Below are 21483 nucleotides of genomic sequence, written 5' to 3' on the forward strand. Positions count from 1 at the left end.
TCTGTAACAATCTGTACTTCATGGCCTGTTTGTGAATTGTATTTCAAACTCCCCAGATTTCCTCCTCTGTGACAAAGGAGGGGGTGGGTAGGGAGAGGACTGATTAGCAGGGAGCATGTAGCCCGAGGGTCAGGCTCCAAGGCAGCAGAAACGATGAGCAGATGGTACCTAACTGATCCCTGCTTCCTTCAGAGACTCTGAATATGTTGTGAAGCACGTTACTGTTGCCCCTCCCCCCATGTCTCATATTATAAAATATAAACAAAATGACAGAAAAGATCGTCTGGCTGGTGGCTGGCTGCCCAGTGCTCAGAATTTCACGGCTCGCCGTTTCCTCCCGGCTGTGAGACGGTGGTTGTAGGGCCTCATCTTCATTTCTACAAAGGGGATGGAGAATTCATGGCCTTTCCAATGGTACCAGTTGATCCCCTGGGTATGAGAAAGATGAACATGTCAGATCACCCTTCCTCCACGGCTTGAGAAGAGGAGAATGACTGGATCGAGAGAGATCCGCTTATGGACTTAGCTCTTCTCAGTCCACAAGCAGCTTATGGCGGAGTTCCCAGTATGATGAAGAGAACTGGGTCTCCTTCCAGCTTTCCCTTTAAACAGGCCTGGGTCTTTATACAAGGCAAGTCATGGGTCATTTCTTATTGCCAGTTTTATGTTTTTTGCCTTCAGGAGTTTCTTGTACTTGGGGACAGTGGTGAGTGTTGTGGGAGCCCACAAAGGTTTCCTAGTGAGATCTAAGCTTGCTTTACCCAGCCGGGCTGCATTAGTAGATGGCTTGACCACGTGCATGGTCACCAGGTATCTAGGATGGTCTGCACTTGGCTGTGCTGGGGGGAGGTCTTTTGCTCCATCCCTTGGCATTCCTTTAAAAGCCCTTTAGCAGAGACAGAAGGGGCTGGTGGGTTTTGACCCAGGCCCTCCCGAGGCTATCCTGTTTCTATCTCTCTCCTCTATATGTCTATCTAAATATTTCTCACTTCTCCCTCCTCAAGAGTACCCTGGAAGAAAAAGTGGGAGCTGGTTTCCCTCAGAGTGTCAAAATCCCAAGTAGGTGGAAGCATTTTGAATAGTGTAACCATGGACCGCTCATTCGTGATGCAGAGACTTGGGTGGTTTCCAGCTGGCGTGAGCAACCTCTGGGGTTTGCCAAAGACTAAGGGGGCTTCCCTAAGTGTGTTCCACCCTTTTGTTGTCACCCAGCCCAGACTGTGGACTTGCAATCTCTTGGGGAAATAACCCAGATTACTTAGGTTTCTGCTCTCTTCCTTTGTGGGCCCATTCTTAGAGTGCCATTAAGCCCTCGATGAATTGATGAGCCTCTCCCATAGAGAGCTCTTTACTCAGCTTCAGAGCACTTCCTTTTAAATATGTTCTGTGCTCTGGACCAGCCCGACCACAGTCGGAACGTGACCTACCTGACTGTGCCTGGACTCCCCGTATTTCCCATTGAGGTTGGTCCGGTGGCAGTTCTTATACCACCAAGCACCCTTGTATGACATGGCACAGTTGGTGACTGCAACATCATTGTCTCTGTCCTCGGTGGAGAAAGGGCGTCCCTGGTGATAGCTGAGGGAGTCTCCTGCAAAAAACGAAAACAAAAACAAAAAAAGCATTCAGGAAGCTGTCGCATTTGTTGTGGACAAAATCTGCTTTCCACATGGAACCCTGGCTTACCTCTCTTGCTCCTTCTGAGCGGCAGCATGCCTATGCTGAGCTTTCCTTCCACATTACCTCATGGGGTGGGGAGTGGGGTGGGGTGGTCACTGTTTCCATGTTTCCCTCTCTAATCCACTTCTCCACTACTGAGATTTTGCTGGGAACTTTACCCATATAGCTCAATCTTAACACTTCTATTTCTCCTAGACTTTTCTGGGACACAGAACACTCATGTTCCCCCTGTGTCCCTTGGAGACAGCAAAGAGCCTCGATGACATGGATCATTCTGGATCTCCACTGTGTAAGTTTATCCTGGCTTTCCTCTGTGTTTGCTGGGCCTGATCAGCCTTGCACCCAATACCTCACACTGAGAATTGGTTCCGCCTGTGAAGAGGAACAATGGCAGCCAGAGTTCCAATCCAGGAGAAACAGGAACATCATAACCCTGTCAAAGGAGAAATGAGTAGGGAAATGGGCTGTGTCTTAGGAAGAAGCAGGCTTAGATGGGGAGAGAGTGTCCATGGTCACAACTGCCAAATATATGATGAGCTGCTGAAAATGAAGAATATACTTTGTGGGGAAATGGGAGAATGGAGATGTGGAGACTGCAAAGAGGAAACTTTTGGCTAAATAGGAAAAGAGAAATTACCTAATACTACCAGACAGGTTGTCTAACACTGTGGTGAGATTTTTCTCTCTCAGAGACAAATGGGGACTGGGTGTTCTCTTGTCAGGGGTGCTGTGTGGTGGCTCAGGTGACCTGATTTTTCAAGGTGAGTGATCAGATTATCATTTGCTTATCATGGTTGGTGAAGCCTTTGGCAGGATTTGTGGCTGGAGATGCTGGGAAGGTAACTCACATTATTTAGTTAATGAAAGTGATCTCGGATGTGCTTAAGGTTACTTTCCTCTAAGAGGGACACATTTCTAACTCTGGCTTCCAAGTTATGCTCCCGGTGTCCATTCAACACCTTCTTCTCTGCATCCAGTGAACTCTTGGCCAGTCAATCTTGCAGGGAAGTCTTTGCCTCACAGGGGAGTTCCTGAGGAACCATGCTTCCTGTCATTCTCATCTCCATATAATCTTGAAGGATTCAGATGTTGCGCCCATCCAGAGCCAATCCTACCAACTGAAACACTTTTTGCTATCTATTCCTGCTTGAAAAAGGCAGGAAAGTTGTCTTCCTTTTCCCTCCTACATCCCATCTTTACCTCCTTTATCCCAAGTCATACTGATACTTATTACCTTAAATATTCTTGGTTCAATTTTACTCTCTAGCACCCATTCCTAAATCATCAATTCATCGACTAGGTTGTGTCTACTCACGTTCCCATCAAGTGAGAACGCATCCTCATCATTCTCCAAATAGTTCTTTGTGGTTTCTACTTTCATGTTGCCAACCAATTGTTTCAGACCTGGTCCCCTTGGTCTTTGTATCCTCCCTCCTCATTTCTGCCTCATACATCTGCCTCATATATTTGAGACGTGAAGTCCTGGTTTTCTCTCTCGAGCCACTATTCAGATTCATACCTTTCTCGTCGCTCTGATATTAGTGAGGGCTCCTGTTATCTCCCATCAGGATTAATACAGCAGCCACCAGTTGGTCTCTCTGTTCTTCACTCAGATTTACTTTATCCTGCTTGGGGCTGTCCTAGAGAGCTTTCTAAAGCCCAAATCCCATTATGCCACTACAGACTTACAAGGCCTCCCTCCATGTAAAGACTGAATTTCTCCTTCAGTGTCAAGACTTTCTGGAATTAATCTTTCTTTCTCCTTCCTTCTCTCTGTCCCTCTCTCCTTCATCCTTCTCCTTTCTTCCTCCACCCTTTACCTCCTCCTCCTGCTTTCCTATCCCCCCATTGCCTCTCCCTTTTTACTCCCTCTTTCTATATAACCCAGGCTAGCCTTAATGCTCAATCTGTCCACCTCAGCCTTTCATATGATGTAATTCTAGGTGTGAGTCACTGCGCTCAGTTCCTGATCCTTCCAGCCACACAGCTGGCCCAAGGTTGTAACTTGTCAAGCCTTCCCCTTCCACTGAAGCCAGTCCTCCTGGGACCTCTTGTCCAGATGTTTTCTGGTAGTGATTTCAGACAACTAGGCAGATTTTAAAGATCCTCCGTCTACCACCCAGACATCCTTCCATGAGTATCCTTAACCTAAGAGTACCATTTGCTATGCAGAGAGCTACTTCCCAGTGTTTTCTGTCTTAAACTAGGTGGCTACTCTTACAAGAGTCCCCAAAACTAGGACAGTAAGAGTTGCTCTACCCTTATGGATGACACAGTCTGGAAGTCTCAGTTTGAATCCCAGTAGAGTTCCACTTAGATGGAGTCTTGGAGGTTGACAGCCTTGAGCAATGGGGAGGAGGAAGGGGCTGCACTTGGACCCGAGGCCCTGGGGTGGCTGGTTGCCAGTGGGGCCAGCAGAAGTGGTAAGAGCCAGAGGACCTGGGAACTGTTACAAATGCCAGGAAGAAGGGGGCACGGTTTTCTAGCCCAATATGAACTGTGTGCAGTTGCCTAGAGATGGAGTAGCCTAAATAAACCCAGGGCTTTATCTATTGAAGATGAACTGAATATATAAGGTGACAGGTGAATCCTCATTCATTTCTATGAATGACCAGGCAAGCTTTAGGAAGGGGAGAGCTAGGCAGTCTAACAGTTCTGCCCTCTGTGGGATGCAGCAGAGAGACTGAGCTTGGAAAGAAGTTTCCAGAGCTGGGCCCAAGGTAAACAGACAACATATGGTATTAGAAAGAGAAAGATAAAGAGGAGGGATGAGGGGAGACAGAAACTGGGGTAGGTGGCTTGTTTCTCTTCCCATACAAGAAACATGAAAGTCTTCTCTGTAGGCACAATTCTAATTCTATGGAGTGAGTAGTATCCATTTAGTTTTTGAAATGATTTAGTCTGACATCTTGTTTAATGTCCATTTCAATGGCTGTTTTATGCTCAAAGTGTGGCAAATTGGACCTTTTGTTGGGGCTCTTCAGGCTGCTCTGATTGCCACTGTGAATGACTCAGCTGTGAACAATAGCAAAGGTAAGTGTGTCTTCTCTTTAGAATAACAATACCTGGCCAAGAAAGGAAATAATGGAGCAGATGCAGTAATTGGAAGGGTAACACCTTGATGTTCCTTTTAATTTCAAGATTCATAGGAAATGCTGCTAAAATTAAACACCAGCATTTAGCTCTAAAATAGAGAAATGAAACATCCAGTAACTCCATGTACCAAACAGTAGCATGCTGGGTACCACAGGCATCATGAAATGTACTGTAATAGAGCACATTAGGCAAAGGCTAAGGGATAGCGTGGGTGATGTGTTCTTGTGGACCTGAGTACAGAGAGCTGAAACAGATGGTGGTTCTGCTTGGTAAAAATGCCATAAAAATCAACACTGAAAACCCAAGCGGGTACACAGTTCGCTTGGGAGAACAAAAGGCAATGTGGCTAGTGAGACATTTAAGCAAGGTCCTTTGCTCCTTCATGGGGTGCTATGATGACTGCTGCTGTTTGGGTGAGGGGGAGTGTACTGGCTGGTTTTGTGTGTCAACTTGACACAAGCTGTAGACATCAGAGAGGAAGGAGCCTCAGTTGAGGAAGTGCCTCATTGAGATCCAGCTGTAAGGCATTTTCTCAATTAGTGATCAATGGGGAGGGCCCAGCCCATGGTGGGTGGTGCCATCCTTGGGCTGGTGGTCCTGGATTCTATAACAAAGCAGGCTGAGCAAGCCAGGGGAAGCAAGCCAGTAAGAAGCTCACCCCCATGGCTCCTGCATTAGCTCCTGCCTCCAGGTTCTAGCCCTGCTTGAGTTTCCGTTCTGACTTCCTCCAATGATAGACTGTGACCTGGAAGTGTAAGCCAAGTAAACCCTGTCCTCCCCGGTTTGCTTTTTGGTCATGATGTTTCATTACAGCAACAGAAACCCTAAGACAGGGACTCTGAATTGTTTCATTAGTTCAAAGGTCATTTTCCTAGCTGCCACTGCAAGGAGATGTCTACTAAGATGAGAAATAGTTCTGCCCTCTTAAACTGAGAGCCCACAGAGATGAATCTAGATAAGACAGGCAACCGTTTGATCTCTCAGTACTTCCTTTTCAAGACATACTTATTGTACTTACAGCAGTTTTTCTGACTATTCTGTAAAGTGGGATAGACATCACGATTATAATTTTCCAGATGATATTACCATTTCTTATAATTTTTCCATGGGAGAAAATGAAAGTCCTAAGAAATTGATTCCAGGTCTCCTGAATGGATAGGAGGAATCAGAGCCAACAGCCCAGTTGTCTGCCTCCTTCATGGCTACCAGATAGCTTACGAACTCGATGAGTTCTGTGGCTTCCTCTACAGCTCAGGACTGGAACACACAGCCACCACCTGTGGAGTCAGCAAGGGGTCCCCCGGGTACCTGCAGTGCCATTGTAGCCTCCTATGCGGAGCTTGTACAGGCTTCTGCTGTCCTCTACAGCAAACTTGTCATAGTAGGCAAAGGCTGCCTCCTGTCCATCCCGCATATCGACACGCAGCTCGTAGCGGCCCTGGGCTGTTATCCTGTGGATGTTGTCTAGCCCTGTGGAGAAGAACAGACTGTGTACTGAGTCTTGCCCTAGCAGCTTTAGTAATGGGAAGGAAACACATGCTGTGGAGGAGGTGTTGGTCATCCACATCGTTCTGCCCTTCACCCTTCTCAGGCTGGTTTCAAACAGACCCTGCCAGACTCTGACTCTCCTCTTGGGAGAAGGTTACCCCAGGTCTGCTGAGGAGTGCCACCTCAGAGAACATTGGATCCTCTCATTCAGTCTTGACCTAGTAACTGACAAGCCCAGAAACTCTAGATTTTTGGCCCTGTTCCTCAAAAGTCTTCTTTGTCAAATTAACAAGAAGTCTTGAACAGGTGTGATTCATTTGGTTTGAGTTGTAGGAAGCAACAGGTAGAAACACGTGGTCAGAGAATCCAAGACACCCAGATACAGTAAATACAGCCTCAAGACACCCAGATACAGTAGAGTTTCCTAGCAACCTTAAGGCTCAGGCTTTGCAATGTGCTGCCCTTCCCTTCTGTCCAAGGTTCCTGGGGCCCCCAGACAGGTCAGAGAAATGAAGAGTCCTGGGCTTGTGATAATTGAACTCATGAATTTTCCCACCTTGTGATGGTATTAAAGCTATCTGCATTTGTTAGAAACTGCACTTTGCATTTGAGTCTCTCTCTAGGCTGGAGATCTGCTATGCTATCTATATTCTCTCCTTAGGTTGGGCATCAGCTCTGAGCACAGCTGCCAATCAATCTTGTGAACACAAGGGCAGATAGTCCCACTCTGCAGAACACTGTGTAGCTAACCTATGATGTTTGCTAGGTTAGTGTATTAAACATCCTTTCAGTGCACCAGTAGTTTCCACTGAAGATGCGTTTATCAGGGTATAACCCCCTATTTGAACTTGGGGAGCATCTCTGTTACTATTTGCCTCCTGTCTCCCTTCTTTTTGTATCATATGCTACATGTTTATCTACTGCGGCTGCCTCTTCACTGGTCTTTCTAAACTCCCACATAATTGCCTTCACAGCATCCCAGGCCTTGGGCTAAGAAATTCTTATAAGGTATAAAACCCTATAAGTCAGAGTTCAGGCAGAGCCTAGACGCCCTTGGTGATAATTTCTCATATCCATTTTTCTCTGATTTTTGGTCTAGCTACCTAAACTTTGAACTGTTGACCTTGTGGTGCTGAGGACTCTCAGCCTTCCCGATTTCTGTGTGCCCAGTGGAGCTGGGTCATTTCAATTTGATGTGACATCAGCTATCTATCTATCTTAGTGTACCATGATTTAGAAATAAAAAGTGGTATAGGTACAAGGAAATTTAGAGACGACTTGAATCTCCCTCTTCCTTTTGTGGGAGAGGATTCAGAGAGTGAAGTGGGTGGCCAAGGGCCCAGGTCTTTGGCTCCTTTACCTGCTTAAGATTTAAAGCTTTACCTCGATTGCAAGCAGAAGCCTTTCAAATGTTGCTTGTGGAGCTGCTGACCCACAGCCTGTCCTTGACTAGTACAGTTGTGCTGTTTGCTGGTCATGTTGTGCCTGGATGCTCTTATCAAGTGAGGGAACCAACCCTTAGCTGCTGGACATGTTGGCTGCTGGTGACTCAGAGAGGCCTCTTCTGTGGTTAATTTCCTCTTGCCAAATGATAGTCACTTTTTCCTTCTCCTCATACCTTGGAGCAGACTCTCGCCGATGACTGAAGTGGAGGTACAGAGGCTAGCCTCCTTGGCCAGTGGGAACCAACTCAGAGGAGTAATTCATGTTCCAGAGCATCTCTTGGATTCCATCTAAAGGGGATGTCTTTCCATGAATGTTCAGTGTTAGATTTTCCTGGTTCTCTTCTGGTTCTTTCAATCCTCTTCTCAGGTAATTCAACTCTAATTCACTTGAATAAGAACTCACCCCAGTAAATAACTTGAACAGGAATCCCTATTTTAGGATCTGGTCCTAGGTAACCCAACTTAGAACATAAGCTGTGAGGCCATAGGGTTGGTTACTGGCCATAGAGTATTGCGGCTTAACTGCATGGCCTCAGGTCTCTGTTAGCAAACACCCATATGGGGAGTTAATCTTCATTGTCACCTTGACTGGACTTAGAAGCACCTGTGGACATAGTCCCTCACAGACAGATCCAGAGGTTTATCTAGATAACACTAATTGTGGTAGGAAGACCCACCCTGAGTGTAGGCTGGATAATCAATTGGGACGGGATCCTGAGCTGAATAAAAGGAGAAAGGGCGCTGAGTTCTAGCATTAGCCTATCTCTGCCTTTCTATTCCAGATGCAACATGGCTGACTGCCTCCTGTTCCCTCTGTCATGCCTGATGCCATGAAGGCCTGGATCTTCCAATTAGGAGCCAAAATAAAGTCTCCTTTAAGTTGCTTTTGTTGGTTACTTGGTTGCAGTAGTGGGAAAAATAACATGCCTCATTTACCTTACGTCAAGACTTCTCTTTCCAACTTGTGAGTTCTGTAACATGCTCCTCAGGCAGCCTACCTGACCACATTTTCTTCCTTCTCTGGCTTGTTCCTTCATCTGCTTGGAGGGTTTCCTCCCTGTCCCCATTTTTCATGTGTCAAAAGGATTCCTGCTCTCCCTCCTTTCATCCCCCTGATCTTTCTGTGTCTTAGCTCTCTTGCGTCTCTGATACCTGGGGCTTTTTGTCAGTAGTTGATCAGTCAGTCTGGGGTTCAAAGGGCATCTCTGGTGATAGGAGACACATGCAGGAACAAAACACTGAATAACCTTGAACAAACAGGGATGGTTCCACATCCTAGTTCAGCTTTTCTTAAAAGATGGAAGTGAAACCCTAACCTTGTCCCTAATCTTAACTCCCAGGCTCAGTTTTATTCTAATATTTCATGGTTGGTTGGACATGGAGCACTTTCTGATAATCATTCAGCAGCAGCAATAGACTTGGCATTCCTGAATGTAACTGCCATTTAATCATATTACTCTTGCTTTCTTTTTGTTTTCATTTTTAAATGATACTTTTTCTTTTGAGGCATCCTTTTATTTATGGCACACAACAACCAGCTTTCCATTTGGGCAATGGGTAAAGCTTCTTTAAAACATATATTTAATTAAATAGAAAGTGATATATAGAACATTTATGTGCTGAATAGTTCCCATGTTTCACAGAAATGATAGAAACTGTGAACTGGGTACACAGCAGCTTAGGTTTTTGTAGCCATGAGTCTTGACTACTTACGTCTACATTGATTCATGTGTATTACTGACTCCAAAGCTGTTTGAAAATGTTTTAAATCAAAGCACATTTTTTTCTACTTGTTTGAATTCTCTCTTAGTGTGTTTATATATGGTTCTTACTGTATGTTTTTATTTCCCATATTGGCAAACATAGGTTTGGCTATCTAACAAATACTCAATAAATTCTTATCATTAATTGATATCTACACTTGAGGTACATATATCTCGAGAAGTCTTAGGTAGTGATGTTTAAAGATGAATGATGAGATCCTAGGCCCCAAGAAACATATAATATACTCCAGACAGATAGAGTAAAATAGATACCATGATTTGGGCCATATTGGAACATGGCCAATTATCCCACAGGCGATGGATGAAAAAAGAGTCAGTAGGCTTTTATGGAGGAAGGGGTGCTTAACTGGGCCTTCGGGTACAGGCAGGTAGACACCAAGGTGAGGAAGAGACAATTGGCTGAAGGGTGTTTCTTGCAGAGGAAACTTCCATGGTTGTGCAGGTTTGAAGGTGGGTGCTGGGGGAAGTGGAATGGAGGACAGCTAAGGTGCTTGGTGATGGAGAGAAGGATCCAGAAGGAGAGCAAGAAGTCTTGCACCTTGGTGAAGGTATTTGGTCTTTACTGGGTGATGATAGGAGTCACTGAAAGGCTTTACTGAGTTGTTACCCTTCACTCAGATGTGAGGCATGAGGAAGATCATTCTAGGGCCATGTAGTCAACGGGGTTACCCTGAGACTAGGGAGCCCAGTTCACAGGCTGTTACTTTGCCACCCAAGGGAAGACGGTGAGGCTTGAACAAGAATGTGGCAGAAGTGGGAGAGAGAAGAGTAAGTATCTAACCCCACCATTTATTTACCTTTCTCTCTGCCTCCCTTTATCAACTAATGTGGGCATTCACACTCTGACTGCTTTATGAACCAGCATCAGCACCATCAGTCTGGTATGCGTGTGTTTATCTTCCTGTACCCACCCAAACCTCCATCTCAACTTCCTGCTGTGTCAGACCTCTAGGAAATCACCTCTAATGTCACTCTCATTTCCCCCTTTCCCTCCCATGTCAGATAATAACACTCTCCCAGGAACCCAGCAGAGTCTCATTTCTCTCTCTCGACCTGCAGGCTGACTACCTGGTTGTCTATCTTCCGGGGCCAGGCTGCCCACTGCTTCCTCTGCCCTGTTCCCTACCAGGCAGATCCCTGCCTTTGTACTTGCCTCATGTCAAGATCCATCAGCATAAAAGACTATTAATGAGGATGGGAAGAGACAGAGCAAAGAGGAAAACACCACAGTCAGATAAAAACGGATCAATAGCGGAGCCAAACAGAGCAAGAGGCACAAAAGCAATTCACAAGCTGTCAGCTTCTCAATAGACACAGACTTCTGACAATCCCAGACAGACACAGAAAGGACAGAGATGGACAGAAAACCAGGGCAGCCTGTCCAGGGAAAACACAAAGCGGATGTTACCTAGCCAAAACTCATCCTCCAGATTCCCAAAGCCAGCACGATAATCAGCCCATTTCCGGAAAAAATCAGTTTGGCCATTTTGCCGCCTCTGGAATACCTGTGAAGAGAAAGAGAGGAGATGCTCCGTATGACTGGGTTCTGTATTGGCTAGGATCAGGACCATTTCAGAAGTGAGCTTAGTGTTTCCATGGTAGATTTTGCAGGGGATGCTCAGAGTCCTTTTCTTGAAGTGCTGATGCCTCTGACAAATAGGCTGGGGGTGTGATATCGACACTAATTTGCACCCTGGTAATATAGAAAAGATTCAGGATACATATCAAGCTCCAAAGAGTCAGGGGAAATGGGCTTGATTCTGAAATTAATCTTTTTGCACCACAGTAGTAGAAAGCATTTCTCACCAAAGGACTGGGACCAACTTCAAATCATCTAGTCACTGTCATCATCATATTGCAGGCAAAGCAATTGCATATCATTCACTTTCCAAGCTGTTTAAGTGCTAATTTCATTTAACCTCCAATACATCAGCCTTGGCTTCAATTTCCAATTATGCTTTAAGAAGGAGGCACAAATATGTCAGAAACATAAAAGAAAATGTCTCCCAAGAGTATTAGGAGTGCAGTCAACATTTAACTCTTCAAAACCTTCTCATTTGGGGGCATTCACGCTCTGGTGCTGTGTCTGAGCAGGGCTCAGAAGGGTGTGGACAGAAGAGTGGGTGGGGCTGTCTCCATTCATACTGATTCAACCCTTGTTGCTCAGTGTAGAGCCAGCTTCCGGTACCTGCTCATGTGTGCAGTGGCTATCACCTCCAGGCTGCCCTGTTTCTTCTGCTCTGTACTAGCCTATCAGGTATGAGAGGAGGTGGTGTCAGCAAGTAGTGCCTCTCTTCCAACCACTGTAAGGCTGTGACAGCTCTAGGGAAGAACTTGGGATCCAGAACAGGAGGAGGACACAAGCAGCTCTTGTAAGTAGAGGGCCATCCACATTCTGCCCCAGATCTGACCTGCCATGTGCCACCCTCCAAGATAAGGAAGCTAACTGCCTCACCACAGGAGGCCCAAGTGCTTCTGTAAGGTGGCCGCCCATTTTAGCTTCATTTTAGCTTCAGCCTTTGGCAAGCAAGATCCATGTGCCTCACTCTTTCCTTTCCCCAGCACCCCCCCCCCCCCAATAACTCTGTTTGCAGAAGGCGCCCAAAGCAAGGCTGTCATCTTACAGCCCTTGTTTGGGCCAGGCCATTGCATCCTTCATATGTGTCCTGGTTAGTTTTTGTTGTCAGTTTGACCCAGCACAGGGTCATCTTGGAAGAGGAGAGCTCAAGTGAAGAATTGCCTCCACTAGATTGGCATGTGGCCACGTCTGTAAAGAATTGTCTTGACTGAAGAGGGAGGGCCCAGCTCACTGAGTGCAGTACACCATCCTGAGGGAGGTGGGTCTGGGCTGTATAAGAAATCTAGCTGAGCATAAGCCAATGAGCCAGTAAGTAACATTCCTCCATGCTTTCTGCTTTAGTTCCAGCCCTGACATCTCTTAATGATGGACTATGACCTGAAAGTGTAAGCCAAACAAACCCATTTCTCCCCATGTTGCTTTTAGTCATAGTGTTTATCAACAAAATGAAACAAAAAAAAAATCATTCCTTCCTCTGCTTGTGAGTGGGCTACTGAATGAGGGCCTTGAAGGCAGTAAAGAGACCAAGATCTAAATGAAGGGGGTGGACAAAAGGACAGTCCAAAGGGTGGTGACATTGTAATCCACAGGTACTCAGTCAGGTAGACTGGAAGCCTAAAGACACAGGTCTACAGCTTGTACTTACAATCCAGCCACCTCCATCTGTGGTCATGTCACAGTATACTTGCAACTTGTGGCTTAGCTCCCCATTGAGGAAGATGGTGTAAACTCCACTCAGAGTATCTCCATTCATCAAATGCTGGGCACAGTCTTGAGGGTGAGAGAACAGCCGGCCCCCTACAGAAGAAAAGCAATGGAAAAATATTTATGTATTTATTGTGTGTTTGTGTGCCACATGCATGCATTCAGGCCATAGCATCCATTTGGAATCAGAGGACAACTTGAGGGAACCGGTTCTTTCCACCATGGGGTCCTGGGGATGGAACTCGGATTGTTAAGCTTGGGCATCAAATATCCTTTTACCTGCTGGCCATCTTATAAGGCCCAAAGCAATTTTTAGAAATGGTTCCTTTTTCCATTACGCACAAGAACCCTTGGGCCAGAGAATATTTGAAAGAGTCTTGTGGTTGGTACTTCATCATGAGTGTCATTCATGATGTGTGGCTCAACTTTGGGCTCTGAGGACCAAAGGCTGAGTTCGTGGTCTGGATTCTCTGCTTATCGGTTTGCTTGACTAAAAGCTAAGGGCCTTGAGCATCCACTTTCTCATCCATAAAATGGGGGTAATAAAGACTTCCCACTTGCAGTATGAAAACGAGCTAATGCCATTGGAGACTGTTCAGAGATGGGCCAGTAGACCCCTGTAGGGGCCACCTTTCAAAAGGACAAAAGGCATCTGAACAAAGTCTTTGTCATCCACATGGCAGCCATTAAGGAAGGCCCCCCACAAGCTCAGCATTAGCATAGAGATGAATGTCTACTCCCTGTACAAAGCAATCTCTTGATTGTACTAAGCAATCAAACAGCCATGTTTTACAGTTCAGTTTAAATTTAAGGAGAGGGCAGGGGAAGTAAATTGCAGCTCATCTTTCAGAAGGAACAACCCAATCTGTAAAACAATACCTAATTAGCTGTAAGAGAAGCTTAAATCCTGAAGTGCTTTTCTCTGAGGTAAGTTTTGTGCTTATCAGGCAGGCCAAGAAAAGCCTACTAAAGGGATTTTGCTGAGGGGGACACATTAGAGCACAGCCTGCCATGTGAGGATGGTGGTCGGGGAGCTCTTCCAATGGGGGCTTCTGGGTCAATGAAGAACATGGTCGCATGATACCGCTCTGTGTTTCTGTGTGGAACTGAGATAGGCAGGAAGAGAAGTTGAGGCAAGACGGCAGGTGTCAGCCAACACAGTGCCTCCTGGCAGTGTTACTCATACTCAACAGATGTGACACTCAGCCACTTGGAAAGGCAGGATAGTGGATGATTGAGGCAGAGCATGTCACACAAGGAAGATGATGCACTAACATCTCTGAGAGTCCCCATCATAGGCTATCTGTAAAGCATTCTGTGTTAGGAAGAGGCGACCGGTCTTCATGCAAGTCCCCCACCCCAGACCCAGAGATATATTAACTCTGAGGACCATACTCCAGATTGCTACCACAGGTTTGCCAAAGTAGTTTAGTGGAACATGGAACTTCAAGAATAGTCACACCAAGGACTGGTGATGTTTCTATAAACCTCGTACTTTACAAAGTGTATTTGTATTTCTATTTAATTCTTACGAGAAATGTTAGAGGAAGGCAGATTGATACAGATCTGAGACTTATTTTAACAGAGAAAGAAACTGCTCAGGAAGATTATATGATTGGCTTATCCAGGAGGCTGAATTCAAAATTTCAGAGCCCAAGTCAAGTGTACTGTAAATCTATTAAAACAAGAAATACATCCAGGGATGGAGAGATGACTCACTGTTTAAGAACATTTGGTGCTCTTTCAAAGGACCCGAGTTTGGTTCCCAGCACCCACATCAGATGGCTCACAACTACCTGCAATTCCAGACCCAGGGGATCTGACACCCTCTTCTGGTCTTTGTGGGTACCTGCACACATGTATATGTACATGTATATGTACATACACAAATAAAAATATGAAATAAATCCTTTTAAGCAAACCTTAAAAAAAGAAATATAACCTATGCTTCAGTTTGTTAAGGATCTTCATCTAACAGGTATACAGATTTTTGTATTTAACATAGAAGTACAAAACGCCAGGAGTTAAAGTTACCTCAGAAAGCACGATGTTCCAATGAAATGCTTTCCCTTCAAAACTGACTTCTGTCGTCACTGCAGAAAAGCAGCTATTGACTTTAATTTACAGCATGTCCTGGACCTCCTGAAAGCTCATATCTCACCTATCCCTGAAGGTTAGTTTCATTTCAGGGGACAGCCATGAGTGGCTTCTGTCCTCTCTCTCTGTTGCTTTGGGAACACTGGCCTTATTTCCAGTCAGCGAGGCTATTCTTGACCCTGGTCTCTAGAGCAACCATCATGCCTACTTGCCCCTCCCCCTCTCCCCTCTCCGCCTGTGGTTCTCCTTTCCGATCAGCGTATAACGTTCCTGGTCTCCAGCTCACTGCTGCTTATGCACTATTTCTCCCAAAGGAAGAGGTCTTCATTAAACCATCCCAGCTTCTGAGGGAGACAGGATTTTGATTTCTCCGTAGTACTCCATGGATCCCCTGCAAAAACCTCTTTCCCAAACTCAGCAGAGCAACTCACTCAAATACACATATAAAACCAAACCCACCTTGAGACTACAGAAGTGAGCAGTTTTACCTAAGCTCCTTCTCCTTCATTGATAATGACTAGGATTTATGTTATAGATACTTTAAGAGGGTTCAAATCCATTCTTAGTTATTCTAAAGTTAGACCTATTATAGGCACATGAAATACATTAAGATGGCTTGCTCTGAGGAAGGGGAATTTTAAGTAAGTAGCTGTCATGAAAGAGACAGTCGCTTATCTTTAAAGTTGGAAGATAAGAATAAGTTCAAATGAAGGAATAAGTGTCTAAGGGGTGCCAAAGATGGATGGGATTAAAGTCTCAGATGATCCTTGGGGGAGGAAGGACCATATGCCCCTCCTTCTGAGTTCCCACAGTAAGCTGGCAGGTGGAGGCACTGTCCAAGTGTGTAGGAGGTTGATGCATGGTCGCTGGGTGCACTTGCCTTACCCTTGACAAATTGCAAGGCCATCTGGTTGTTAATAGATTCGATTTACTGTAATTTAGTCTATGGCATTAGTGGAAAGGCAATCAAGAAGCATTTTGCCTTTATAGATGATCAGAAGCAGCAACCTGGGATTTCTATTCCCTGGGAACTTGGAGAAGATGCGACCTGAAGCTTCTTTCCATCCTACTCCAGCCTTGAAAATCTCCCGCGTTCATCTCAGACTCACTAGTCCTCGATCAACCTACCATTCCCTTTAATCTCGTAAGAGAAAGCAGAGGCTTGCTGGGAGCTCTCAAGTCATGGGCTTTGTTATCATGCAGGTCCCCATGTTCCATCCCTGCTCTACCACATCATAGTGTCCAGTTAGGGGACAGGCTCAGAGGCCAGTATCTCACCAAAGTGCTTCAGGTAGAGCTATTCGTAGTTCACATGTTTCTCTTCTCAGAAGCCCAGAGGTGGAAATGGTAAATGAGGTAGTGCCTTGGAGGCCTCTAGGCCAGCCCTCCCTGCTTAGATCCATATGATTGTGTGGATAACAGAATTCATTTTTCTCTCCCTCCTCTCTCTCACACTCCTCCCTGTCTCCCCTTTAACTTCTCATGTTCTTTCTTCCTCAGTCAGCATGTCCTGGGTACTCCAACTTTCAGTTTGGGTGGGATGGGGAAGAGAGGGGATATTTCACGTTGAGTTTAAGCCTGTGACCCAGCCTTTACCATTTCACCCTGCTGCTTTGGAGGCATTGGACTTTGGCTCAGCTAACAATTACAAAAGCTCTCCCATGTTCTGATTGACCAGTCAACGTGCATAAGCTGGATCTCGTATGCTTTAGAGGATTATCAGGGCCGATTACAGGCATCCTCAGCTTTCTGGATGCCATGCCATCTAATCAGAGACCCACCTTTAATCCTGAAACTGATCATCCTAATAATTTTTCTGACCAAGCGCCTAACCTAGGATGATGTTCTTCCTTTTGGTGCGGTAACTTGAGCCTGGCTGAATAAGGTGACGTTTTCTCTAAAAGAACAGGCTATGGTAATTACCGAGTTAGAAGGAAAGCAATGCCAAGTGATCAGTACACTGAGATGTCTCCTGGTTAAGTATTTCCAGATGTAATTGTGAGAGCCCCAGGCCCAGGGCATTCACCGGAAGAATTGCTCTGAAATTGGTTTGTGTTGGGCAGCAGAGGCTGCATGCTGAGTAGAGAGCAGCTATCTTCACAACACACAGGACAATCAGATGGCTCTGTGCCAGTGGGGAGTGGAAGGGCCTTCTCTGTGTCCTTGGGTGCACACAATCTTTAAAATGGTCAGATTTAATAGCTCTAGGGAGCCTCTGCCTGCTGCCCACTCTGATGGACTTAGTATAATAGTTCTAGAGAGCCTCTGCCTGTCATCAGTCTGATGGACTCAGCATCAGAACCAAAGCAGTGACACCAGAGTGTTCCTCTGAGAACAGCTACAGGAGATTTCTTAGCAAATGCAGAACAAAGTATGTTTCTCCACAGAATCACCCACCACGTTAAAATTAACAATCCATATTTGCAAAGTAACTGATAAAACACTGGGGTACAGCTTGAGTCTGTGGACAGAACCTAGCTCTGTCAATCAGCTCATATGAGCTTAATCTATCACTTCAGCTTTACCACCTTGTCTTGTTAGCCAGTTAACAAACATATGGGAAAGTGTCCCTTGATTTCTAAATAGCAGGCTAAGAGATGGGCATATACAGGAGGAGAGAAGACATCCTTCAGTTGGCTCACGGTTTTGTGGGAGAAACAAACAAATGCGATCTCCAGTGCTCAGTGCTCGGAGACAGAGACAGACATGGGAGGACAGAAAGGTATCAAAGTGGGTACGCAGTGGAGCTGGGGACCGGCGGAGGGGCTGAGCAGTGAGGTTCTGGAGTGGAGTTGAATTTGACAAGTGCTGATCAGAAAGCTTTCTTACTGTAGGAACTGACAGAGATTGTCCATGAACTTGTGGAGAAGGCCATTCCAGCCTCGTGGAAAAGCACAGACCCCCTGGAAAACTGAAGATTTAGCTAACAGACCAAACAAGCACTAGTTGGATGGATGTGATATCCCAGTAACCGCATCGTGCTGTGCTAGGAGAGGGACCTTCTACTGAAGGCAAGAGATGCTCTCCTGTTAGATCTTTGCAGACATAGCATTACTTAAAATAGCAAGTTTCCTTTTGGAGATGGAGGTAGATTCTTCTGGTGCCTCCACCCTTTGAGTAAGATTTTTATTTATTTATTTTTTTGGTTTTTTTAAGACAAGGTTTCTCTGCATAGTTTTGGTACCTGTCCTGGATCTTGCTCTGTATACCAGGCTGGCTTCGAACTCACAGAGATCCGCCTGCCTTTGCTTCCCAAGTGCTGGGATTAAAGGCATGCGCCACTGCCGCCTGGCTTTGTCTAAGAATTTTATAAAGTCTCAACCTCTTCAGTGTGATACAGCCACTGTTGAACTACCTGGACTATACCATGGAAGCCAATGTAACAATCTCTTTTTTTTATTAAAAATACCATAGGGATAGGCAACTGACATGTTCGTCACCACTTTGCCCTTAGTATTTAAAACAGAGCCTGACAACAAGTGGGTAACCCCATCAGTATTTCTTAGATGCTTAGTGCCATGTAAGTGCTAACATCCATCCCTGTGATAACCAAACAGGACACAAAATTAGATTTTCTGAAAACATTTGTGATAATACAATTTAAAATGGGCCAAATCAAATCCTGGGACCAGTGATATATAAGCTCTCCCTGGAGCACTTATGAGGTCATTTTATAAGCTACAGTAAATAGTAGTATTGTTCAACAAGACTCACTACCTCCCCAAAGGGCGGCCACACATCCTTGTTATGTTCAGTAGTGCAACAACTCTATGTAAATAAGTTCAGCAACTTAGATGAAAGGGGCTATTCCTTGAACACCACCATCTCCAAGAGGTCCCCCAAGGTGAAATATGATAACATATAGAGTATGACAACTGTTGTTCAATGCTGGTTTTGTAGTTAAAAATCTCACATTGGAAAGACTTTCCAGGCCCAGGTGGCTTCATAAGTGGGAGCAGACTGAGAGTTTGAAGATGAACTCTTAAAAGTTTCATACAACCCCTCTCAGGAAACAGAGGAGGTAAAAATCAAACAAATTTCTCCGTTTTCTCAGCAAGGGCAGAATTATTCTTATTAAAATTAACAGCTAGACAAAACAGTACTAAAAAGGATAGAACAGGTTGGATGACAGGTTTGAAATCTATTCTTCTCTATGTTGCCACAGAGAACTCATTGCCTGGCCAGTGTCTTCTGCATTGGGTCTTTCTTGGCCACATATACTACCAGAAGGAGGGTCTGATAGCCCCAAGGGGGCATGGGCTTATAGGACAGAGTATCCATGCACTGAGGAACAGGACTACTCTGAAAGAAAGGTCACAATTGATATGACATTGATTATCTAGTTCAGTTGATTAGAACAACATTTTAATTAGCTAAGCTAACTTTATTTAAAAGGGTAAGGAAAAATATCAACATCATGGAGAAAAATTGAGAAATTTAAACCCAGCTGAAATATTAAACTTGGAAAATAAGGTTTGAAATAACATGCCATAGAAAGGATAAATAAAGGATTTAGATACAGTTAAAATCTGAGCAATGAATTGGAATATATGATTGAGAACCTCTTTAAGAAGATAAGAGGAAAAGAATAAGGAGGAAGAAAACTAGGAGATTTGGAGTACAGCACATACATTCTAACATCTACTTAATAGAAGTCCTGAAAAGAAAAAAATTCAAATAGAAGGAAAGGCTTAAATGAATAATAAAGACAAATGTGTAAGAAGCACAGAAAAAATGCTACTGATTTAGAAGCTTCATTGAATGTCAAACTGGAGATAAAAAGATAAATGGAATCTAAGATAGAATGAACTATAAGACTGTCAAAAAGAAAGAAAACTATGGGGCTGGAGACATGGCTCAGTGGCGAAACTGCTTGCCACACAGGCATGAGGACCTAGTGACCATGTTTTCCTATGTCCACAATCTCGGCACTGCAGAGGGAGAGCCAGGCAGGTCCCTGGAGCTCATGGGACAGCCTTTTCAGACAAATCGGCAAGTTCTTCAGTGAGAAACCCTGTCTCAAAACATAAAGTGGAAGAGTAATCAAAGAAGATACCTGATGTTGACTTCTGGCCTCTACATATACAGATGTGCACCTATATCTGCATGTACACAAGTACGCGTGCTCCAACCCCCCATAAAAAAACCATATTCTGAGAGATTCCAGTCCCCTACAGAACAAAGTCAATGGATATTGGTCTTCTTGAAGGCAGTAGTGCACTTGAAAAGACAACAGAAGCCAAGTGTGGTGGTGCACGCCTTTAATCCCAACATTTGGGAGGCAGAGTCAGGTAGATCCCTGTGTTCGAGGTCAGCTAGGTCTACACAGTGAGTTCCAGAATAGTCAGGATACATAATGAGACCCTGTCTCAGAAAAAATAAACAACAGTAGTACTACTGAACGATGGCCAGTTTTTTTTTTCCATGAATTTGGTGAAACATGGAGATATAAACAAGAAAAATGGATAGGCCCATTTTCTTTGTGATTTTAGATACAAAATGTCTAAATAGAGTTAACTAAATCTGAATGTATTAAAAACTCATATTCAGGTAAAATTTTTTCAATGATAGTACACATATGTTTAAAAGTCACCAATGTAAGTCATCTCATTAGTAAGCAGAAGCATAAAAACTATGACTTCTTAAACTAACATTTGATAAAATTCATTGTAAAAACTCCTAACTTGAAGTAGATGAAAACCCTATAACTTAATGAGTGTTTTATACCACCAGTCTTAGCGAGTACTAGCTTTGTTTGTTCATGGCTAGTCAATTACATATTTGCTTTATTTTAGAAAGCAATTAAAGTGGTAAAGAGGCTCAGTGAATGAGGAGTCAGCGAGGATTATGCATCCGAGGTTTTAATTGTGTTCCTTCCAAGAATGTGGACAAGTCAAGGTCAGCTAACCTCACGGTCACAGATAGTTTTAGAGGTTCCAGTTAATGTGGAGTACAGAAAGGAAACTGTTACCCATAAATAATACAAACTACCTAAAATATTTGAGTGTGTGCATATATGCTCATGCTTCGGTATGTGGAGGCCAGCGGTCAGTATCCGCTGTCTGTCTAACTCTGTTACTCTCCACCTTACTTTCTCTGACAGAGTCTTTCACCAAACCTGAAACTCCTCTATTCAGCTAGACTGGCTAGCTGGGAAAAACCCTGGCACCCTCTTTCTCCATCTCCTTAGTGATGGGATACAGGCTTGGGTTGCCACTCTCCATCCCCCTGTCAATGCCTTGGGTGCTGGGGATTGGAACTCAGGTCCTCATAGGCACACAACAAGCATCACTTTACTTTTACTATCTCCCAAGCTCCACATTTGCCTAAAATAATAATAGAAACAATAGATAATTACAATTAATAAGAAAGTCAGCATGATTGCTAGATACTGGATCAATATATAAAATCAATAGTATTTTTCTGCATCAGCAATAATCAACTAGAAAATATTTTTTTAATTAGGTACAAGTCACATAGCAATAAAAATAATAAAACTTCCAGAAATTAACCAAGAACACAGGAATGCTATGGGGGAAAAATTTAACATTGTGAGAAACATAAGGATTATTTAAGTAAATGAAGATACCGTCTGTGCATTTTAGAAGGG

The 21483-nt window shown here is 44.4% G+C and overlaps 1 protein-coding gene across 2 annotated transcripts in view; it reads right to left on the bottom strand.

Annotated features, from left to right (window-relative positions):
* Nucleotides 1-309: 309 nt before the first annotated feature.
* The window catches only part of Tnr (tenascin R), a 74490-nt gene continuing 53316 nt past the window's right edge, over nt 310-21483 (bottom strand). For both annotated transcript variants that reach the window (XM_059280811.1, XM_059280812.1), the window contains 5 exons: nt 12718-12869; nt 10902-10998; nt 6085-6246; nt 1428-1591; nt 310-429 (listed from right to left, as the gene is read on the bottom strand). In XM_059280811.1, the coding sequence (XP_059136794.1) occupies nt 310-429; nt 1428-1591; nt 6085-6246; nt 10902-10998; nt 12718-12869 (695 nt within the window). The remainder of the gene's footprint in view (nt 430-1427; nt 1592-6084; nt 6247-10901; nt 10999-12717; nt 12870-21483) is intronic.

The sequence above is a fragment of the Peromyscus eremicus genome, chromosome 15 (genome assembly GCF_949786415.1).
Source record: "Peromyscus eremicus chromosome 15, PerEre_H2_v1, whole genome shotgun sequence".
Lineage (NCBI taxonomy): Eukaryota > Metazoa > Chordata > Mammalia > Rodentia > Cricetidae > Peromyscus > Peromyscus eremicus.